Genomic DNA, 24,433 nt, shown 5'->3' with positions numbered 1-24,433 from the left:
CTTTTAATATTTTTTCAATAATAAAAAAGAAGAAAACAACTTATATTTATCAGAAACAAATATGAAAAAGGGAAACACCTTTTATAAGTTGAGGTTACCAAATAAAATGATGGAACGTTAAATAGAATTAAAAATGCTTAATTGGATTTACGTCTGTTATAAGTTGAAAACAATGGACTCGATTAAATTTAAATAGAAAGTAAAACTGCCTTAAACATGTTGAACTGCAATCAATAACAGAAAGTTGAGTCATTAAATAAGGCATGCGTGATTGGGTGTGAGGACGGTGCCCAAACTTTTTAAAAGAGAATCACTTAACAAAATTAAATAGAAATTAAATCTACCTAAATATGGCAGGGGCGGTGCTAAATCTGTTGTCAAGAAAAAAATTAATTAGTCATTATTAAAAGAGAGAAGGCATATGAGAGTAGGCTGGCTAGGCCGAGTCTCAATTAAATATCACAGATTCAGCCAAGTCTCGACTGACTCGACCAAGTCAAATAGCGAAATCGGCCGAGTTTTGTCTCAAACGAGTTATACTAAGATTTTAACTTTGTTACTCGCCGATACGAGGCAACTCGGCCTAGTCACGAGTTGACTCACCGAGTTTGCCAACCATGGTGACAACAGGTAAGTGATCATTGGAGCCGCTAGGCTTAAAACCCTTCAATCTGAATGTCCAAGGTTCAACATTTATTTAAGCAAAGGTCCATGACGATGTCAAAATATTTTGAACTTCCAAGTTCCAAGTTCTGAAATCGTCGTGTTTCATGTGATTGTCATTTAATTTGAAGACAAGCGGGAATTGAACGCAGTGACTCCACAGAAAAAATGTTCAGTTTTCACGGGTAAGTTTCTCTATTAATTAGGGGAAAACGCATAAAAAAAGTTTCCTTGTGTAAATTTCTGAGGCAGGAAAAGAGCTTAAAAAACAGTTTTTTGTTCGAAACAACCAAGTAAAGCACACCGAACGTAAGAACTTGAAATACTTTTAATATTTTCAAAAATAAAAAATAAAATTGGCAGAATTTGAAGTTGATGGTTGCGCCACTGAAACCCATGGCTACCTGGTGTATCAAAGTTCCGCAGATCATACTTAAGACTTGCTGTCCTGAAGCGACGATGTACCTCTCAGATCATCTTTCTTGAACAGACAGCACAAACAGTTGGTGGTCACATCTCTGATAGGCAACAAACTATGCGCTTTCCTAGCATCCAAATCGTACTCAATCCCATTTTCATAAGGCACTCAGATTCCTTCTATTCAAGGCATGCCAAATCTTGGCTTGTTCAGCAGTATACCAGGCAATTTGAATTTGCTACAATCATTCTGAATCATGATTTTTTTCTAAATCCTGTGCTCCATTTTCAAGGAACTATTTGAAGTGCCGAAAAGATAAAAGCATGCAAAATACAACACTGTTCCAAAGCTGATATAAAGTAATAAAGTAGGCACAATAGCAAACAAAAATCTAGACCGAAGGATAAATCAAACTGATGGTTGCAAGTAATAAGTAGGCAAAACAATGGAATAATGCAATGCTCACTTAAAATTCATCATCGTCCTCCTCGGCAATATGCTTTGCGAGCTCCTGTTCCTGTTGCTGTCTCTCTCTTCGCTTCTCTGCGCTCTCCTCCTTCTTGTGGGCATTCGGTGGGAACCTCAGAGCCCTCACAGCCTCATTATGCATATTAAGGCAAAAGGCTATCCTTGTGTGGAAAGCTGACTGAGGCTCATTGGTAGAATAAACATCCCCTGTTTCCTTAGACAACATGTAACCATTTCCATGGTCAATTGTAGCATCTATAGCACCATCCCTTATCGCCTTTGCTACTATGCATTCAGCATCTGCAACTGGGGTTGCTGAATTCAACCTTAGTTTGGCAGCAACATCAGCAAGTGAAATGCGGGAGTAGGATATACTGATGTTGCGAAGCCCTGTCCTGATCACATTGTGGCGTAACCTTACAATCAAGTTGTGGGTCCCGTCAGTACTGAAAGTCTTCACATACTTCTCAGCAACATTCCTGAAAAGTTCAAGATCTCCAATGCGAACAGCCTGTGCCATGTCAGAAATCAGCACAGATACTACTAATTTAAAAAGCATTTGAAATTAGAATGCAAAAGGACATACATTGGTCAGCTCAAAGTAGGGCCTCAGAGCCTTCTTCATGCCACTTTGCATGAAAACTGTACGCTCAGGTATCTCACCAAGCAACAGACGGACAATAACAGCCCATTTGTTGCATTGGATTCGAAAACCTCGAGCACTTGCTGGGGCCTTCCGAGCAGCCTGAAGAAGGCTCTCCTTAGCATCCGTGTACTCCAGCTGGATTGTCCGAATCCTTCCCAAGTAATATAGGTACCTGCAGAACTGGTACAGAACTGACCAAATCAATAACAAGCAATAAAGATTGCACAACAGTTAAAATCTGAGATGACTACACACCTGTTGGTTGGAGTGAGCCTCAAAACGTGGAGTTTTGGAACGAAGCTTCTCAGCCTGGTCATATAGGTTGTAGTGAAGATAGTTCCGGAGGAGGAGATTCAAGAGTGTTTCCTGATAGAATGGACATATTAACATCTGCAAGAATATGTTGATTAAAAAGGACAAAGTGATAGGGAACAAACCTGTCCCAGTTCATCCCGTCGAAGAGTTGCCATGCGATGCAATGCAAGGAGATTACTGTGTACAGCAAAAGCAGTGTCTAAACAGAAGGTAAAGAATCTCCTATCTAGTATGTACATTTAAGGTGATGAATGGTGCAAAGACTGGACCAAAACCAGAGAACTTTAATGGACTTGAAGTGCCAGGGACCATATATCTAGTAAGGTGCATACGATTTAGTACTAAACTCACCCTCGAATTTCAGAAAGACTACCCGTCAGTTCATAGCTGTATGAATAGTAGAAGTACAATCTGGCTGCCAACACATCAACAGTCCTTCGGTTCAGCTGCTTCAGTCGAACAATTGCAGCTGAAGCACAAGCTTTTGCCTGCAGAGAGACCAAACCAAGTGGAAACACCAATATACAAGCTAAGATAGAACAATTAGGCAAGTTCTGAGAAAACATTTAACACAGTAAAAGAAAAAGGTTGTTTACCTCTTCATACTGCTTATGGTCAATCAGAAAAATTAGGACCAGCAAATATGAGTAGATCTCAAGCTCTGGCACTGAATACTTTGCAGGACCTTGAATGGCAGAAGATGCAGTGTCAATTTCCATATCATGAACATCTTCCTGTAACAAAAACACACTGAAGGTCAGATACAACAGGCTACACACAAGCATTATGCAAAAATTAATGAGAAGTTCTATAAATTCTTCCTGCACGCTAAAATTGCAATGTCGCCTTTCCAGTTTTCTTCTAACGGACAAATAAAGGGTATACACGCCAATGACAGTGCATGAGGGGCGTGGCAAGAGAGAGTTCGACTCGCGAACGATCAGCAAGTGAAGGACTGATCCATTATTGCTAGGGGTGTCAATGGTCGGGTTTGACCTGAACCCGACCTGTACCCTATAAGGTCAGGATTTGGTGATAAACAAGAAGGTCCGATTAGAATTTGGGTCGGACCCAAAGGATCCAATTAATATATGGATTCGGGTACGGTTTGTGAAATTTCATACCAAACCCAGGCCCAACCCAAGTTCCAACTAAGATCTGCAAATTTTCAACGTAAAAAAGATAAAAAAAATATTAAGATCCAGGAATGGTTTCTCTTATGGTGAGTCTGATTAGACCTGGGTCCGGACCTGGTACCATCATCTCAAATTCGGGTCTGGGTTTGGTTCCACCTGGATCTGAACTAAACCGACCCGTTGACATCCCTAATTATTGCTGCGCCAGTACTGTTGCGAGACTGGTACTTGGCGACTCACGAGCAACAGTTATGCTAAGCTAAGGTTGCCCCCCATCACTCCCACAGTCTTTTCTTTTTTAGGGCCCAGCTTTGCAAAGCCTCACACATAGCTTGTTTTAGTTTGGCAAATGCTTCTTCAGCTTTAGGCGACCATTTGAAAGCTTCCTTCACGAGCTTACCCCTGTACAAGCAAGGTCGATTGGAAAGGACTACAGTATCACTGGTGCAGCCTTGGTTGCCATGGTCACGTGAGATGCATATCATGACTGACCATATAGCAATATTCTCATCATTATTCCATTCTTGTTCCTAAAAAATCATGAAGTAGGTTGCCTTGTCCAATACCATCCTTCAGTAAATCAAAAGGATTCTCAACGCCCCTCCACACGCCACAATTCCTCACTGTTTTCAATTTTTTTTCACCATATACATGAGGGAATGGGAAAAGAAACACTACGTTAGAAATGACTTATATAACAGCATTTATAAACCTCAATACAAGATTATGTTATCATGTACACAGAACTCCACGCTCCATTTGTACTCTACTGTTTCTCTTTTCATCGCTTGGTCATTTCTTCTCACACCACAGGTCATTGTTGTGTATATTTTGCACCATCTAACATGACGAAATGGAATAGATGAGGTTAGAAGCATGTCATTGTGCAGAGTATCCATTACTTTCATCAAGCATTTTGTTATTATGCAGTCAGCACTACCCCTGCCATTTCTTCTGTCCTATTCTCTTTTCATCACTTAGTCCGTTCCAAATCGTCCACCATTTCCAAGAAGCCTTCTCCATTACCAAAAACAAGAACCTTAATTCAATGAGACCTGTACTGATACATAGGGTTCCACACTCATGTTCTATGTCACATGGGTGCGGGTGCGGGGGTGCGGAAAAAAAAAATATATATATATATATATATATAGTCCAAAAGTTGGACATAAATGACCCTGGGTGCGGTCAATGCACCCAGGGTCAGGTTGACCGCACCGGGTGCCGCACTCACACGCGCACCTGCATCGCATCGACGCGGGTGCGGCACCCACTTTGCCGAGTCCCTGTGACATAGCTCATGTCCAATCCCATTTTCGCATTCACTTTCTTAGCCCTTTTTTTCCTTTTGGATGGGCAAGCTGTGGGATGCATCATTACCAATTTCCTTTTTCCTCACAAAATGCTGCAAAAATGAAAGGGAGAAAAAATGGAGGCATGACTAATAGGACTTATGCCACATCAAATTTATTAATCAGAATATTGTAAATAAGGCAACAAGTTGTCAACATACATCAGCTGCTAAGGCTCAGAGCAGTGTTGTGAAAAGCGTTGAGGCGTAGCGAGGCGCTCCACCAAAATCTGAGGCGAGGCATAAGCCTCGAGGCGTAAAGCGTAAGCATCAAAGTTTTTTTTTAAACTTAAAAAATATATATAAATTATCTAAAATTATAAATAAATAAAAAAATCTTTATTGATGAAGCAACAACCAACAAGAAATAAAAAAACTCAAAAAATAGTGAGTTCATAAAAAATAATAGTGAGTGAGTTCATCAAAAATAAAACTTTAAGCCTTAGGATTTTTCTTCATAAGCTTGAAAATACAACACACATATCTCCAATATTTAAGCCCAAACAAGAATAGTGAGTTCATCAAAAATAAAACTTTAAGCCTTAGGATTTTTCTTCATAAGCTTGAAAATACAACACACATATCTCCAATATTTTCAAACTATCACAATGTTTTAGCAGTATTTTCATGAAACATTATTAAAATATTTTGTCATCATTTTTTCAAAATAATGAAAATTTGAAGCATGCAATGATATTATCATGAAACATTGTGATATTTCCCCTTCCTAGATTTCTGATTTAACATCTTTTTCTCAATTTCATATTATTTCTATCTATTATCTTTTTTCTATTTTCCATAGTTTGGCATGAAAGACGGCCTATTTCTATTCTATTTCCTGACTTTTCCATTTTTTCTCTCTATCCACAATTGCTAAGCTTTTCTCATGGAAAATAGGTGTGCTTGAGTTATCTCATCTAATCGACTCACTGAACATTGATAGTGATATCATGACTAGCTCAAAAATTATATCTTAGTCAGTAGGTTATGTATCCCCTTAACTTAAATGTTAAAGTTTAGCATAAACATGCTACAAGATCAACAATAGCACCTCAACCAAGGTGACTGCAGTCAATCATGTCAAAAGGCTCATCAGAAGCAGAAGAGCTGTGGCACTCCACAATCATCATCATGACTGATTGGTGACTATGCCCTTAAGTAGCAGAAGCTCTAAAATGAACAAAAGTCCTTCACACTGTTAAAAGCTGATAATCCAAAAGCCATTGAAGGAAGGCAAAATGTCAGCCAGCCCTTTCTTTTTAATTTTCCTTTTTTTTATGATATGCAGGCTGGGGTTAGCCTCTCAGTTCTTGAACATGAGACTCTTTGTTGTGATAGTGCTACTTTACAATCCAGCTATCTCATTCTTTTAGGCCTGTCAACATGTCACCTAGCCCATGTCGACAGACCTAAACAGAAATTCCACAGGTTCCCATGTTGATCATCTATGTCACATAGGTGTGGGTGCGTGGTTGCGGCACTTTAAAAAAATTTGGGTGTGTGGTTGCGGGAGGGTATAAATTTGCGCGATGCAGCACCTTTACTAAGGGGCGTATGGTTTTCCACATTAACTGAAAACAAAAAGAATAAATTAGAATAGTTGAATGCATTTTCTGTGCATGAACTACAGCAAAAAGAGGCGTGTACGCCTCAGTCCGAGGCGCGCCTCGCCTCAAAGCGTGCGCCTCAAGGCCAATGAGGCGCACGCCTCATGGGTATTGCGCTTTATACCAGCGCCTCAAGGCACAAAGGCCCTCGCCTTGAGGCGAGGCACGCTTTTTGCGCCTTGAGGCGCGTTTTTAATAACACTGGCTCAGAGCCAAAACTAGATAAGCTGATCCAGGAGGTCTGAATTTGGACATCAAATAGAAGAGCATGAAAAAATCTCAGCTTGAATCTGCCGAAGCAATACTTCTGGAAAGACTTATCCGAGAACAGTATTGTCCTTCTCGAGTCAAACTGACCACCACACAAACATGATCCACCACTCCTCTTGAACCTCCATAGGACTAAGCCAAAGGTCTCTAATGCAGGAAGCTTCAGCTACCACAATTCGCAAACTCAGCCAATGCAGTCTAAGTGCTGGAAACTTTGACAAAACCAAAAAAGATGGGCCATAGACAAGCATCTACTAACAATTTGAATCGGTTGGACCTCCTGGTAAGTTGAATATTTACCTTATCAAGAGATAAAAGCCATGAAAAGGTTCATGATATAGGTGAAGGAGCCCCAACCCCACAAAATATATGTAGGAAGAAATGCTATACCAAGTTCAAGCAAGGTTCCAAAAAAGGATGTCATTGTAAAAATACTTGAGCAAGAACATGACCAAATCATCTGGCATGAGAGCCATCAAATCATGAACTCTTCCTCAGAAAGGTCCAACTGACCAGCCGGCACCTCTATCCTAGCATTGGCAGACCTTAACTTTAGAGTTTGATGCCAACCTGAAAAGGGATGAATATGTGACAGAAAGGGGCAGATCACCACACCACACTTCCAGTCAAAAAAGGCAGTTGGTCGGCTCTCTCCAGCTTAGTTCAGATAAATTGCTTCAATGGCGCCAAACATGTTTCCAGCTTAACCAGACCCCTGAACCACGCTTCCATCTAGAGTTTGGCTTCCAATGCCATGGCCATCTCACTAATTTGTACTTGCATTTAATAAGCTACATCCAAGGCTTTGTCTCCATACATAATGAATACAGCCCCTTACCAAAGAGGGTCTACTTGAATGCATCAAGTCTCTTGATTCCTAGGCCCCTAGGTCCCATGTGTTTGTGACAAGGTCCTACTAAACCAACTTTTGTTATGGTGATTGACACCACAAAGAAAAGTCCTCATAAGTTGACTGAGGCATCTCCTGATCTTCTCGAGCAACTTAAATAGTGAAATAAGGTAAGAAGCTAAGTCACACGGACTCGACTAGGGAGGCGCCGCACCCGAGTCAACACGGGTGCGGACATGGACATGGCCCGGACTCGGTCAACGAATCGAGGCCGAGTCCATTCTCGTTTTGGACTCGGTCAATGATAACAGAGTCCAAAAATGTTCATTTTTAGGGCAAAAAACAAAAAAATGATCTTTTTATATATATATATTTTTAAAATATATATATATAGCATGAGTCTCAAACATAAGCCCCAGGAAAAAAAACTCCGGGGGGCGCTGCCCCCCTACGCCCCCCCCTGGACCCCCGCCCGCGGGGAGCCCCCGGACCCCCCTTTCTGCAACAGCAAAAGTACAATTTGCAAAGTTTGTAAAAACACTCATGCTGGTGCCAAACTTTAGAGGACAATATCCACATATATGCACACACTGGATATATTATTATATATATATATATACATATATGAGAGATACTGGCCAGTCCATGATTGGAGTCTCATAGACATTTGGCTTACGACGTCGGCCCATTGAGAATCCCTCAAGCAACTCTTTGATACAGTCATGCCTGGATATTTTATTGAGAAATTGCTGAACTAACAACCAAAAATAGTTTTTGTTGCATTGGGCAGAACCCCATCAACATGGGAAACAAGGCCACACTCATGCTCATTATGGCCAAGCCCGAGACCATAGAAAAAGACCTTAAAATAGTCCAAATCTTAACCATCTGTGTTACTGAGGCTTCTCCGAATATAAGAGCGATCCATCTTCCATAAATAGAAACTTTGATAGGATGTGAAGATTATTAGCCTTTTTGAAAAAGGGCGGCAACTAGCAATGTTAAAAGGAAGGGCAGGGAGGGGGCATCCTCGCTGGAGACCCCTCTCAAAATTGAAGTATTGTCCCACTTTTCCATTGACCATGGCTGCCAGTGAAGCAGTAATGATGAGAACCAATATACACTTGGAAACTTTCAACCAAATATTATACACCCAGAACCTCGAATATCATCAGCATCTTCATCCTTAGTTATGAAAATCAAATGGGACATCTTGAGTTCCTTCAAGAGTGATTTGCATGGAATTCGCCTATGAAGTCCATTCGAACACCTCTATACTCCTACCAAAACCACTTGAAACGGTCAAGTGGAAGCCTATTAGAACCCAATGTCATGCACTTGGATAGGGCTTAAATCACATATTTTAAATCCTCTTTAGTGAAGGCAGCTTCCAAAACCTTTGATTGTGCCCAATCCGGTATTGCAGAGGAAGCTATACAAGAAACCCCCAAGGCCCCAATCCTTGACAACCACCAAAAATGCTGTGGTAATAACTAATTATGGCCAGTAAAATCTCTTCCCATTCTACAACAGAGTTACCAAATTTTAGGGATTTACCATGCATCTCCAAGAGGCTTTTGGTCAAAGTATATGGTATTAGTGTCTCCTTCACTTAACCAGTTCATTCAAGACCACTGTCTCCACTTTGTCTCTTCATGGGCCCACCAATCTTTAATATTTTAAATGAAGAGTTCCATTTTGCTATCAACATGAGATGGGATATCCTAATTAGGCAAAGAGAACAAGCTGATAAAGTACTTTCCAATTTTTTATCATACTAAATTTAGCTTGGCCCTTCTCACTGGTCCAATGGATAATGTGAGACCTAAGTTGACAAATTTTTCTTGCTAGTCTAAACCCTCCCACCTCCCTTCGACTACATCAACCCAAGACTACGACCTTCTCTCTGAAATCTAAGACAGAGAGCTACCACTTCTTGAATATGAAACAATTCTTGACTAATATACCACTACCCACTGCATTCTAATAGTACTACGATCTAAGATGGTTCTGGGCCATATCCGACTGTGGATATCTGGGGATAGCTCCAAAATTGATCCAACCTTGAGACAGAGAAATGATCTGTTGGACCAAGTGAAAGTTCCACCCCTTTGGGGAACATCAATTGAACAGCGTTGTTTCATAAATTCATAAAGCAACACATTCTTGAGCTAGGTAGCAGCAATTTGTTCCCATCCTCCGGATTGAGAGAAAGTTGAAGTCACCCACTATGCACTAAAGCCCCTCGAACGCCACACGGATGGAGTTTAGCTCAAGCCAGAACTTAGTCTTTCTGACCCCAAAGACCATGCCATACAACACACTGAAAAGGAAGCTATGGTACCCTAATCCCCTGTCGAAAAGAATGGAGACAAAAAAAGCACCCACCTTAAACGCAGTCCTTGACAACTTTTCACTCCACATTAAAATAATATTGCTAGAGGACGCATCTGCTAGAAGATACTTAAACTAGCATCCTCTCTGTCATAATAACACACGAACTATGTAGGTAGGTCCTCCATTTTGTATTCTGCGACTCATTATAGCCGACATCAATTGTCTGAGCCAAATTGCCAAGAATCTTTGCTTTTTTTAGTTGTTCAAGGCTCTAATATCCATGTAGAAACCTTCATGAAGAACTAATGAATCAGCCCTAGACTTCTTGGTCAACTTGCTAAGGTCCTTCGAAAAGCTCAATGGTCTCAACTCCTTGGGCAGTTAGTTCTTCTTTGCTGGTATCCTGACAAAGATTTGCTCCACCCTCCTCACTTTGCCATTTAACATGACATTTAGCTCTTTTAATTGAGGGTCAAACTGAAACCCTAATATATTTGAAGAAACAACCCACCTCGCAGCCAAGCAGATCGGTAATAGACATGGTGTACCCCTTTGAGACACTGGAGCCTTTCACTCCCAAGGCGAGAGGAAAACCTGCTAGCTCATTACAGAGTTTGGAGTTGCAGTGGGTCTAAGAGAACCATCATAGCCACTGAAAAGGGGCAAATCCTAGGTCACATCAAATTTGCTGCAAGGGGAAGAGGGAAATTACCAATCACTCCTACTTTCTTTCAGAAAGGTCATTACAACAGTTTACTCTTGAACCCACTACCGTACCCCTCTACTACCTTGCAGTCAGAAGATGAAGAGGCACCAACCAACAAGCCCTCCTTCAGTAATAGTCTTGAACACCATTTTGTTGCCACCCAATATGAGAACTTCAAATCTTTCAACTCCAAGCTTTGTTACCTTGCAATAATGACCAAGGAGTACACCAACCAAGGGGAGAGAAGGGGCAAGAGGAAGAGAGAGAGAGAGAAACATAAGCACCCTCATGGCATTAGATTGAACATAAGATGACAAGTTAGGACTCGAAAGGGGAACAAAATGATATTTAACTACTAAACCCTTGGTCAAACTCTACCAATGATGGGGACAATTGCAGAAATGCTTGTATTAGGACAATGAGACATGAACTTTGGATTGGATAATATCCCGTTACCCGATCAAGGGAGACCATGTGATTCACTAGAAGATTGGGATTCGGGATAAACACATAGAGCCACCACACTACCTTGGGAATCAACACCTCTCACCACCTTGCAAACTACAACTCGAGCACATTCTCCAGTGACATTCTCCAATGACTCCCCCCACCCCCAAATAGATTCTGAGTGAGTCGTAGTAGTTCGTAGATTGCATTGGTTAAATGAATCCCCTTCAGGTGGTGAAGAATCGGCTGTTGTGACAGCCTCACGTGTAGGTTTGCAAGGAAGTTGGTGTCGATAGCCTTAAAGTACTTCTAATGATGACCTAAGTTGCTTTGGTTGCATCTTGGCTTTTGACGAGAGTCCATAGTGGCACACACTCAGTGGCCTATTAGGCTATCACTCCATCCTCTAGTATCACCCTTTTATTTTGCTTCCATTGTTCTTCTCCCATCATTGCGACTAAGGTATAATCAAAACATACACATCTAGCCCTTGATGGGTTCATCAACATCTTATGTCCTGGTATCCATTTCAAAGGGATGTGATTTTTTCTGCCCTTTTTCACAAAGGTTTAGCTTAAAGCAACTAAGATTATGTTCAAGTTCTAAGAGAACTCAATTTCATGAAAATAGGGAGAAAAACAAAATTTTTCTTCAGTTTACCATTTTCGGTTCTACTTCATATTTTTTCAATATGTTGCCTGTTTATTGCATCTCTTTAGCACCCAGAGCAAACAGTAAGCATCAAGCTGGACTCTTCCCAATTATTCTATTAAAGAGCCATCTCAAACGGTTATGCTTAAAAGATAGTAGAGAGCCATCTCAAACGGCAATTTAGTGCTCTTGCATTTCCTTAATAAAGAAGTTATGCTTAAATCTTCTCTATAAGCAGCATCATGTGGGTCACTTCAGTGATACATTAAATTATTTCAGTTGTTCCCAAAATTTCTATACAAGAAGAAGATATCTTTTAACCAAAATTCTTGAGCCCCAAACTAAAAAGGCAAACCAATTCAAGCAAGAAAGAAAGCACATTCACACAGACAATGAGTTGAAGCCATCGTTGAAGAGACAAACCAGTTCAAGACAAAGATATCATACCAAGGGACAAAGGCAACTTAGGCAAGTATAGCAGGTAGTGAACCTACAAAATAAATGCACGCCATACAGTATGTAGAAAAAGGCAAATGTTTCCTTTCATTAGGTCCTATTCGCAGCGAAGACTTAATAAACAAATGTAATATAGCCAGTCACATAGCCTAGGTAAAGGAGAAGGTGTGCAACTATGCATATGGTGGCATCAAATCCTACAAATGAGTTGTCTGGTTAATATCAATACACATTTACACGAGATTTTGGAAGAAATTACATGGAGCAAACCATGGTTTTAGAGTGCACTTCAAATATAAGGATAGGTAAAATAAACAGATCCATTTGCTTTAAGTTGGCATCCCACATGGTTCATAAATTCCAATAATGCTGTCAAGAAATGTAGCTTGGAAGGGCAGTTAGCAACTCATTCGCTTATACATTGTGATTGATTGCACACACTTGTAATTAAAAGTATTGATAAGAGTGCTCTTTAATACCCATCAAACAAACTGATCACAAAGTTACAAATATCAAAACAAATGAACTTATTATGGAGCTTCATAGATTGTTTCTTAAATGAAATAAATTCATGATGCATTGGCTGAAGATGATAAAAACAATTGAAAACCCAACAACCCCAGCTCAATCTGACAAAAAGGTCCGAGGGTCCTTTTCACAAACTACTCATTTTCAATAACATAGAAAGATTATTTGAGCTTTCCAATATCTAATCTTCATGGACCTGATATCTAAACATGATCAAACTTTGTGATTAAACTTCATTCATGACAAGAACTGGAAGCAATAGGTTGTACAGTGTAAATGAATGTATACATTGAAGTTCAAGCCAAATGGTGAACTATAAAATGATAGAATGTTAGATTAGTGATGCAGAGCAGGACCGACCCGGATCCATACCGCATGACCCAGGCACGGCCAAGGAACACGGCTCCAATGGGATGGACGATCGGACCCAGGTGATGGATCCGATCGCGAGTCCGGCACCACGATGCAGGGACGTGCCCCTGTGCACTTACGCCAGGCGAGCGAAGAATGGAAACTATGCAGCCCCCATCAACAGCCCCACCAAGAGTTGAGAGCATAAAAGCTCTCGATCCCGGGTTCCGGATCCGAGATCCAGACCCTGTGCGCAGCCTATAAAGTGCCCAACCCTAGGGTTTCGTGCAGTTGAAGAAGTTTGAAGATTTGTTCTTTTCTTTTATTGTTTTCTGTTTTCTGCTTTGCTGTCATCATTTGTTCTTCTCCAGCCATTATTTTCATTCCCTATTTTCTCCATTATTCTTCATTGTAATTCGTTCATTTCAATAAACAAGTTAAATAGCATCAGAACTCCGATCCTCGCTGCATCAAAGTGGTGTCAGAGCACCAGCCCTCCTACTTGGTCAACGACATGGCGCAAGAAACGAAGAACGATCCTACGAGCGGGAAAGAGCGGGAGGAAACCGACAACGAGGATCCGATGATGCAGATGATAGACATGATGACCAAGATCCAAGAAAATCTGCTATGTGTGAGTAAAGACGTAGCCGGCATGTCAAAACGTATGGATGGGATCGAAGGCCGAATTGTCGCCCTTGAGTTGCCGGTGGAACAACGCGCGACGTCAATGCAAAGAACGAGAGTGGAGCTAGATGACGGTGCAGCTGATCGTGTGAATGCAATACTCGCGGAATCAGTCCAGTCGACGCACCCTCATTCTATCCGCACTACCATTTTGCATCTGGTACCCTCTCTCCATCCAGAATCGGTAGCGGTTGTGAATCACACAGCCGGTACCTTCCAGCCGAACCAGGGGATCACGACAGGACCCCCCCCCCTCCCCCCACACGTCTCGGATGTGCTACAACCCTGGCCATGAGCTATGGTGGTTGTGTCGTAGGCCGAGCCTGGTCTGTAGGACCCCAGCGTCACGCTGGGCCCTGCTGCATGCCCGGGTTCGTCAGCCCAACCCAGGAAGGAACTCCCCCTCCCTCCTGAGCCCGCGCGTGGAGGCCCTGTGGCAGCACACCCGCAAGCGGGAGCAGGGGGGATCCCTGTGGATGGGTCCGAACCCGAGAGGGTCCAGACCGGAGTTTATGACAGCGGGACCCGGATCCCGAAGACCATACTTTGGGTTCCAAGGAGCGGGTCCGAGTCTTGAACTCCCATACCCGACCTACCCAATTGGGTTCGGTTCGCGGTTCGCCCCGAATCAGACCCAACCCCTTAATCTTGAGCCCCAAAATAGATCCAATACCGACCCAAACCTATATCGGACCTGGACGGAGCTCCAGTTTGAATTTGAGTCGGGTCAAAACCATACCCATCCTGTTATGGATCAAGGATAGAGTTCTAACCAGGCCTTTTTGCACCACAACTCGATCCCTGATCCTACCTACCCCATTCTGGGTCCGACGAGTAATTTAGGACTTGACTCGATCCAGATCCAATCGAGTGAATCATCACAGTATTACACCAATCAAATCTAATACCCACACCAGACCCAGTCCGTTAACCCGTCCCCGATACAGAACCCAGTAACCTACCCGACACACTACCTCTACCCTGACACAACCCTTAACCCGAACCCATATTATCCCATTCCCACCAACCTAGAACCCGTGAACCGACCAACCCTTCCACCTTTTGTAGTGCCTCCTGTTATACCAGTGCCTCAACGTCGACCGCAGATGGCTCCCACCCACGGGTGGGCCCGACCGAGGCAGATTCAACAGGGACCGGTGTGGCCTGAGCACCGACCACACATCATGGGAGTTCGCTAACACCAGCCTCCAGTTGAGCAATACCGTGATGAAAATGACGCTGCCATGATGGACGATAAAGCCTTATGGAACGAGCACCCTGCAGGAATGGTAGAACCTCGTCAACACAGAGCGCCAGAGCACCCCTCAACATACGGGGTGAAGCTGGACCTTCCAGAGTTCGCGAGACGATTCGACGTCGAGCAGTTCTTCGACTAGGCTTACACCGTGCAGTTTTTCTTCGACTACCACACTGTGACTGAGCACTGCGTGTCTCTCTAGCGTCCACTCGATTGAGGAGCCTAACGCATACATGGTGGGTTGAGCTGCAAAGGTCGAGGGAACGGCAGAGGCAAGAGGGTGTGCAGACATGGGAAGAGATGCAAAGGTTGATGCAGTCCAAGTTCGTGCCTTCAAACCATGCCGAGAGAGCCTACAAGAAGTACCTGACCCTGCACCAAGGCACCCGTACCGTGGCGGAATACACTGTTGAGTTCCATCGTCTATCCCTTCGAGTGCAGATCGAAGAGACCGCCCGCCAGCAGGTCACAAGGTATATTTCTAGTCTCCGTCCTGCTATTTTTGATGATTTAAGTTGTGTCACAGTCGAGTCATTAGATCAGGCCAGTAGTTATGCAATGAATGTGGAGGAAAAATTGAAAAGAAGGCAAGAGTATAGAGTCTCCCAAAGTGACCAGTCCAGTCGACCCAAGTCGAGTTTCCCAACCAGGGGATCGAGCTCCCCAAGGAAAGAAGACTCAAAGTTTATCCCAAGAGCAGACCAGTTCGGACCAGCCTACCATACCAGGTCCAAGTCCAAACTTAGTGAGTCAACCATCCGTTGTTTTAGGTGTCAGGAGTTAGGACACGTAGCGTCCAAGTGCCCCACCGTGAACAAGAACGCCCATTTCATCGAGGGTATTGTTGAGTCCGCATCCGATAGTGAGAGTGAGGGTGAGTTGTCGGTTGAGAGAGAGAATGAGAAGGAAGTCATAGAGTTCGACGATAACATCAAAAATTTGTTTTCCATCCGTCATGTTTTGACCGCACCTCGAGAGTCGACCCCTGCAAGATGGTTGCAGAATAACATTTTTAGGACCCAGTGCAACTGTGAGGGGACATGCGTGCGATGTTATCATTGATACTGGAGCTTGTGAGAATATGGTTTCCGAGAGTGTTGTGTCCACCCTGAACCTGAAAATGGAGAAATTGTCCCAACCATACAAGATGGCATTGTTCAAAAGAGGAAACAAGGTTCCCATTACCCAGCGTTGTTTAGTTCGGTTCTCCATGAGGGAGCATTACCACGATGAGGTGTGGTGTGATATAGCCTCTATGAGTGCGTGTCATATTCTTTTGGGACGCCCTTGGCAGTTTGATCGCAAGACCATTCACGATGGCTGTAAGAACACGTAATCATTTATTTTTAAGGGGCATAAAATAGTCCTCCTCCCTATCAAGGAGATCGGTTTTTCCACTGTGGATAAGCCCGAGCGAGTTCCCCGACTTGTCGGCCTATCATACCGGACTTTCTTAAGCCATTGTAGGGAGGATGGTTTGGCTAAGCCACCTATGAGTACGTCGTTACCCGTTACCGCGGACATCGCGCCGTTTGTTGAAAAGTTTCGCGACATTATACCAAACAACCTTCCTGATGGCCTACCTTCGATGAGGGTGGTGCAACATGCCATTGATTTAGTCCCGGGGTCGAGTTTGCTTAACCTCCCCGCCTATCGAATGAACTCATTCGAGCACGCTGAGTTGTTGAGGCAGGTACAAGAGTTACTACAAAAGGGTTTTATTCGTGAGAGTGTGAGCCCTTGCGCAGTGCCCGCCCTGCTCACTCCTAACAAAGATGGGTCCATGTGTATGTGTGTCGACAGTAGAGCGATCAATCACATCACTGTCAAATACCGTTTCCCCATTCCTCGGTTGGATGACATGTTTGATATGTTGGTTGGTGCCTCTATTTTCTCTAAAATCGATTTAAAAAGTGGGTACCACCAAATCCGTATCTGAGAGGGAGACGAATGGAAAGCAGCATTCAAGACACGTGATGGTTGTACGAGTGGTTAGTCATGTCATTTGGGTTATCAAATGCCCCGAGCACTTTCATGAACATGATGACCCAAGTGTTGCGTCCGTGTATAGGGAAGTTTGTCGTAGTATATTTTGATGATATCTTGGTCTATAGTTCTTCGTTGTCTGATCATTTGAATCATTTGTGTCAAGTCCTAGAGATTTTAAGGAAGAAGAAGTTGTATGTCAATGCTAAAAAGTGTGAGTTTATGACGTCAAGTGTGGTATTTTTGGGTTTTATTGTGTCGTCTGATGAAGATAAGGCGGATCCCGCCAAAGTTCGTGTGATTGTAGAATGACCTACCCCAAGGACTGTAGGAGAGGTCCGTAGTTTCCACGGGCTAGCCACTTTCTACCGTCGTTTTGTGGGAAACTTTAGCACCCTCATGGCCCCTGTCACGGAATGCCTAAAGGGTACTAGTTTCCATTGGACTTCGGCCGCGGGCAAAGCTTTCACGCTCATCAAAGAGAAAATGATTAGTGCCCCCGTCCTAGCCCTTCCTGATTTTAGCGATGTCTTTGAGGTTGAGTGTGTCGCCTCTAAAGTGAGAATTGGTGCCGTCTTGAGTCAGAACCGCAAGCTCATTGCTTTCTTTAGTGAAAAGCTAACTTAGGCGAGGTGTCAGTTCTCCACTTATGATGTTGAGTTCTATGCCGTTGTGCAAGCCCTTCGTTACTGGAGGCATTATCTCATTTATAAAGAGTTCGTCTTGTACACGGATCATGAGGCGTTGAAGTATTTAAATAGGCAAAAGAAGTTAAGTGCTAGACATGCCAAGTGGGTCAGTTTCTTGCAAGAGTACACTTTTATGATTCGTCATCAATCAGGTAATCTGAACAAGGTAGCTGACGCACTTAGCAAGAAAAATAGCCTTTTAATGACTATGTCCGTGCAGGTCATTGGGTTTGAGCAATGCAAGGAGTTGTACCCAACGGACCCTGATTTTCGGTCGGTCTGGGAAGGGTGCCTCTCCTCTACCAGCACAACAGACCCACGGTTCGTTATACATAACGGTTACCTCTTTCGAGATAATAAGTTATGTGTGTCAGCATTCTCTCTTAGGCTACAATTGATTTCCAAGTTACATGAAGGGGGGACTAGCTGGGCATTTTGGACATGATAAGACGTTCACCCTGTTAGATGAACGCTACTTTTGGCCCAAAATGCACAAAGATATTGTCAAGTTTGTCCAAAGTTGTCGAGTATGTCAAGTGTCCAAGGGTCGACGTCGGAATAGTGGCTTGTACACTCCTTTGCCCATCCCTGAGAGGCCTTGGGAACACGTTTCCATGGATTTTATTGTGGGTCTTCTCAGAACCTCACGTCGTTTTGATTCCATCTTAGTTGTGGTTGACCGATTTTCCAAAATGGCTATCTTTGTCCCATGTAAGCGAACCACTGACGCCTCGTTAGTAGCCTCATACTATTTCAAGAACGTGTCCCGTTTTCATGGATTGCCTCATACGATCACCTCAGATCGTGACACCCGCTTCATGAGTCATTTTTGGAAATCATTATGGGCCTTATTGAAAACCAAGCTCCAGTTCAGCAGTAAATACCACTCGCAGACCGATGGCCAAACCAAAGTCGTGAACCGCACCTTAGGGAACCTACTCAGGAGTCTAGTTGGGGAGAATGTCAAAACTTGGGACCTAGTCTTACCGCAAGCCGAGTTCGCCTACAATAGTTTCATCAAGAGGTCCACGAGCAAGTCTCATTTTCAAGTGGTTTATGGCCGTCCACCAACCCATATAGTAGATCCAACACCTGTGCCTAGTCTCCAAGACCCAGCCCCAGACGCATTTGATGTCGTTGAGTACATGTGTGATATTCACAGACAAGTCAGAGCCACGCTTGTTGAAAGTTACGAAGCTTACAAAGCCTTTGTGGACCAAGGTCGTCCAGATGTCCAGTTTCAAGTAGGACAGTTTGGGTTTACCTGCGTCTTGAGCGTTTCTCAATAGGTACTTATGGTAAGTTGAGTCCTAAGAAGCATGGCCCCTTCAAGATCCTCCGGCGATTGGGTCCGAATGCCTACCTCCTTGAACTGCCCGAAGATTGGCACATTTCGCCTATCTTCAATGTGTTTGATATATATGCTTACTGTGGTAACAAGTCGTCAGAGCCGACTTCTTCCCAACCAGGGGAGAATGATGCAGAGCAGGACCGACCCGGATCCATACCGCATGACCCAAGCACGGCCAGGGAACCCGGCTCCAATGGGATGGACGATCGGACCCAGGTGATGGATCCGATCGCGAGTCCGGCACCACGATGCAGGGGCGTGCCCTTGTGCACTTACGCCAGGCGAGCGAAGAATGAAAACTGTGCAGCCCACGTCAACAGCCCCAACAAGAGTTGAGCGCATCAAAGCTCTCGGTCAAGGGTTCCGGATCAGAGATCCAGACCCTGTGCGCAACCTATTAAGTGCCCAGTTCTAGGGTTACGTGCAGTTGAAGAAGTTTGAAGATTTGTTCTTTTCTTTTATTTTTTTCTGTTTTATGCTTTGCTGCCAGCATTTGTTCTTTTGCGGCCATTATTTTCATTCCTTATTTTCTCCATTATTTTTCATTGTAATTCGTTCCTTTCAATAAACAAGTTAAGTAGCATCGAAACTCCGATCCTCGCTGCATCAATTAGCTGCAAAGGAATACACACCAATATGTGGTAAAAAATATCAAGACTTTTGCACCGATGGAGAAGTTGAATTTTATGAGTTATTCTTGCTCTAGTTGCCCACAAACCATGGCTATTATACCAATTAAATGTGAAGAATGCCTTCTTCCATGAAGATCTTCAAGAAAAAATGTACTTGGCTCCACCCAGGTTTCTAAAAAGGATTTGACATGTGTACAAATTGAAAAAGGTTATCCAATGTCAACTACCTCATACTTGGTTTGAAAGATATAGTAGGGATACCATAGAGTTTGAGATCCAAAGAAGTACATTTGACCCATTTTTTTAATAAAGAAAGATGAACTAGTTACCATTCTTATTGTGTATGTGGATGATACTGTGGTAATCGATCATGACAAGGTAGAGATCACAAGGGTGAAGCATTACTCGAAGCAAGTATTTGATATCAAAGATTTGGATTATTAAGGTACTTCTCTGACATTGAGGGGTTAAGGTTACATAAAGAAATAGTGATCTTCCAAAGAAAATGTGTTACACTTTTTGAAGGAAACTAATATGTTGGAGTTAAAGCCCATAGATGCCCCTATAAAAAACCACAAATTAGCACCATATGAAAACAAAGATAGATATTAAGGTCTTTTGAAAAAGTTGATATATCTCACCATCACAAGGCCAAACACTATGTATGACGTCAGTGTGTTGAATATCAATTCAACATTCTCGGAGTCATCGTCATATTCAATGTGTGTTGAGTGTATTAAGATACTTGAAGGAAGAATCCCAAGAAAAGAATCATCTACAGAAACAATAAACATTACAAAAGTGAAGCTACATACAGATGAATTGGGTTAAGCCCTTGATGATAGAAGTATAGAATGATTATAATTGAGTATTGCACTTTTGTTGGTGTAACCTCGTCTCATGGAAGAATAAAAAACAAGATGTGGTATTTAGATCTAGTATAAAATCCGAGCACAAAGTTGTGGGTTACAATGCATGTGAAGGAATATGGATAAGGTCTATCTTAAGTGAGATGATTATCAAAGTTTCACTACCCATCCACTATTGTGAAAATAATTGTGCCATAACACATTGATGCAAATCTAATACATCATGAATAGACAAGGCATATTGGCATAGCTTGTCCTTTTATTGGAGAACAATTTGAGAATGACATATTAAAAGTTCCACACATAAGAATTAAAGACCAATTAGCCGGCATCGCCACAAAGGCAGTCAATAAAGCAAGAAATATGGAACTTGTAGGAAAGTTAGGGATGACAGATGTTTTTTATCCAAAACCCGAAGGAGAGTGTGCCCATGAGGGCTCCATTCGTCTAGCTAAGGGATGGATCATAAAGGGACCAAGTTGAAGGGACATCATGAGTTCAAAATATGTGGTCCACGTCCTTCACTGCAAGATTGAAACTAGGTGTTCTCCCTGGTGGGCAAAGGAGACCTGGGGTTTTACGTTCACAGATGTTGAGAACAAGGCACGGGTCAACCAATTGTATTTTTGACAGACAGAAAATTGACAGCTTTCTCAAACTATGACAAACAAAAAAAACTTGAGGGAGTGTGTTGCAAGAGGAACATTTTCATCCTCGATGACTTGAACAAGCTCAGTATGGTTTGGCCTTTTTTGTAAAAACATGTAGTGAGGTATAGAGGGCATTCTAGTCCTAATATTTTAGTAGCCTAATAATAAAATGAGTAGGGTCGACCAATAGAAACCATCACTTCTCCATCATCATCACCATCTTCCTCTCTCTTCCCTATTTCTCTCTTCTTCAGTTCCCTTTCTTCTCTTGATTTTTGGTTGTGAGCACCTAATGACTACTTTCAACTTTCAAGATGTAGAGGGCCAGATATTCAAGAAAACACATGAACAATCATATCACAAGCTTCCATTTTTCAATTTTTACGCATATCTATTTCTGGTACTTTCAAGCCTAAGAAGAGACAAAAAGATAAAACCAGAAAGAAAATATAGTAGGTGTTTCCTTCCATCTTCAATAACTAAAATGATACACAATCGTGTGACCCTAGAATTGCTTTTTGTGTGGATAACTGGAAACAGAGCCACAATTATAGGAAAAGGACAGAGCTTAAATATTATGACCAAACTAAATGACAGGACCCTCAGATATGACTCATCAATAAGTATTGCAAGTCGTTCCAAAGAAAAGCAATCTAAAAAAACCAATGCTTCAAGGAAGAACCATGCTTCAAGAACCAAAGCTGCAAACCACATTATAAACCTAAAAAGCTTGTATAGCATGATCAACACCAAAGATGGTGGATTATCTTACAACTAATAAACATTTGAAAAGAACAAAACAGAGATACCCATGCACAGCGCCGTTTCTCAAACCAAGCCTGAGCCAGACATTGGTAGCTATCACTGAATATGCAAACTAGAAAACACCCCGCTACCCATCCACCAGCCCAACGAGTTCCCATACATCACACCCAACGCCATGTTGCAAACCGACAAAATATCAATAAACTATAAATAATAATTAACAATATGTTTCCGAAGTTCTCAAAACCTCCGTGTCTTGTACTACCTCAACCGACTTAGACCCGCCAAAAGAATTTTCTAGGAATCTTAGTGCCTTTCCCCCATTCCCAAACAAACAATCTCAGCCATGAATATCAATGCAAATGGCTTGTGAAATTCTGATAAAACAAGAATGCCTAAACTCTACGCCAGCAAAAGAAAAGATCCCCTTTTTGGGACCAGATTAGCATTACATTCGACATAACTTACATAACAAGTAAACCAAATGCATGTTAATAATCAATCATATGGTCACACCCATTGCAGGAATCAATGAAAAAGCACAATCTCAGTTCGTTTCCAACAACTTTGTCTCACCAACAACTAAACAAACCCAAGAATTATCTCAGTACAAAATTAAACAAGCAGTAAACCCTAAAAAGAGCAATAATACATCAATAAAACCAAATAAAGAAGAAAACGCGCCCAATCAACAACCGAATCAAAACCCTAACCCTAAAAGAGAATACCAGCTCAAAGAACCAAAGGAGAAGGCATCGTTCGACGTACTTTGGGAAGGTAGGAAGACAACCGGACCAACACCTCCGACCCCGGAACCAAGATGTGGTGAAGGAAGGCCGAGAGCACGGCCGTGGTGAGCTTCCGCCGCAGTGCGATCGTGTGGCGGACGGCTCGAACGATTCGGCGGACCTCCTTCGTGTACGCTCCCGTCTCGATCAAGACGCCGATCTCCTTCAGATCTTCACCGGAACAACAGAAAATGAATCAGCAGGACGAGATTGGAACCCTAAAAAAGAAATCCACAAAAGAAACACTAGAAAAGAAAAAATTGGGGAGATTGGGATCGTTACGTTGAAGAATGGGGGAAGCGGAGGAGGATTGAGAGAGAGAGGGAGCGGGCTGGTCCTTCATCTCCACGTCTTGAGTCATCTTCTCCTCTGCGAACTGAGAGCTAAGGGAGGGCAACTCGCTCGGTTTCTTTAATATAGTACCGCTTCAAGACTCGGATATTTGAAGAATCGGAAAATATGGGTTTGGGATCGTCGTTTTCCCGAGACGATCTTGGGTTTGGGTTGAACTGCACCTGAGCCACTCAAAATACCCGAACAGACACGTGGTACAGAACCATGTGCTTACACGCAGGGCTGGTAAACGTGCCGAACAGAGGGTGTTCAAGCTTGGCTCGTTTCTTTTGTCGAGTCAAGCCGAGTTTGGGCTCATAAAAAGCCTGAGCTAGACTAGCCAACTCATTTACAAAAAAGTTATACTTTTAAAAAGTTAAAAACAATAAAAAATTGGACCCTATATCTAATAAGCAAAGCTCAGACTCCCTCATTTACAAAATAAATAATTGTTTAAAACTTGTAAGCAATAGGATTTGAACTCTAAACCTATAACTTGCAGGCCAAACACTTCAACCATCTTCATTTTATAATATAAAAAATATAAATATATATATATATATATATATATATTATTAATGAACGAGCCTGTACAAGCCTTGGTTATTATTCATGCTCGGGCTTATCGAGCCTATTTCACAAGTTCGAACGATCTCTTTACGAGTTGAACATGAGCCGAGACACTAGTGGCTTATCTTATTTCTCAGCCCTACTTACCCGTTAAATATCTTGTAAATTTTGTTTTTTCTGTTTCAAAAGTTAAACTGGATTTCACAAGATCCGAGTCACTGTATGGACCTAGTTCTGATTTGGAAGGTATAAGTCAGATCCAACTTTAGATGCAATCAAGATCTGAACTTTTCTATATACAAAAGTTTAAAAATATAGATTACTGAGTCCGCTTCTTGCTATCTGAACCCTGACCCGGATCTAGTCCTACCTTAGATGGATCAATAGGACATGGACCCCAAAACAGTACAACTATAACACCGCAAGTTCATATTCAGGTCTGATCCATTGCCCTTTGATTTAACTTGGAGAACATAAACATGTTACGGGCAAAATCTCACTTAATTCCCATATACATTGCCACAGTAATGCAATTGTTAAGGTCTTTTATATTTAAAAATGCTTTACATACTTTTTTTTAGTTTTCATAAAAATTTTGATATAAATGTAGCAAGATTTACCTGATATTTTATCAAGATAAACAAAAAAAAAATCA

At 42.3% G+C, this 24,433-nt stretch overlaps 1 protein-coding gene across 1 annotated transcript; it reads right to left on the bottom strand.

Moving 5' to 3' along the window:
• Window positions 1-1,204: 1,204 nt before the first annotated feature.
• LOC149832861 (putative 26S proteasome non-ATPase regulatory subunit 3) lies at window positions 1,205-23,258 on the bottom strand. The gene is made up of 8 exons (XM_090012617.1): window positions 23,158-23,258; window positions 22,856-23,046; window positions 3,107-3,244; window positions 2,862-2,998; window positions 2,633-2,687; window positions 2,451-2,561; window positions 2,136-2,375; window positions 1,205-2,060 (listed from the first exon to the last, which is right to left on the bottom strand). The coding sequence occupies exons 1-8, from the start codon at window positions 23,234-23,236 to the stop codon at window positions 1,548-1,550; spliced, it is 1,464 nt and encodes a 487-aa protein (XP_089868743.1). The 5' UTR covers window positions 23,237-23,258; the 3' UTR covers window positions 1,205-1,547.
• Between the last annotated feature and the right edge of the window lie 1,175 nt (window positions 23,259-24,433).

This window comes from Nuphar pumila, chromosome 7 (genome assembly GCF_984573655.1).
Source record: "Nuphar pumila chromosome 7, dmNupPumi1.hap1.1, whole genome shotgun sequence".
NCBI classification, from domain to species: Eukaryota; Viridiplantae; Streptophyta; class Magnoliopsida; order Nymphaeales; family Nymphaeaceae; genus Nuphar; species Nuphar pumila.
Note: the sequence above shows the minus strand (reverse complement) of the source record. Positions and strands in the feature narration are given on the sequence as shown.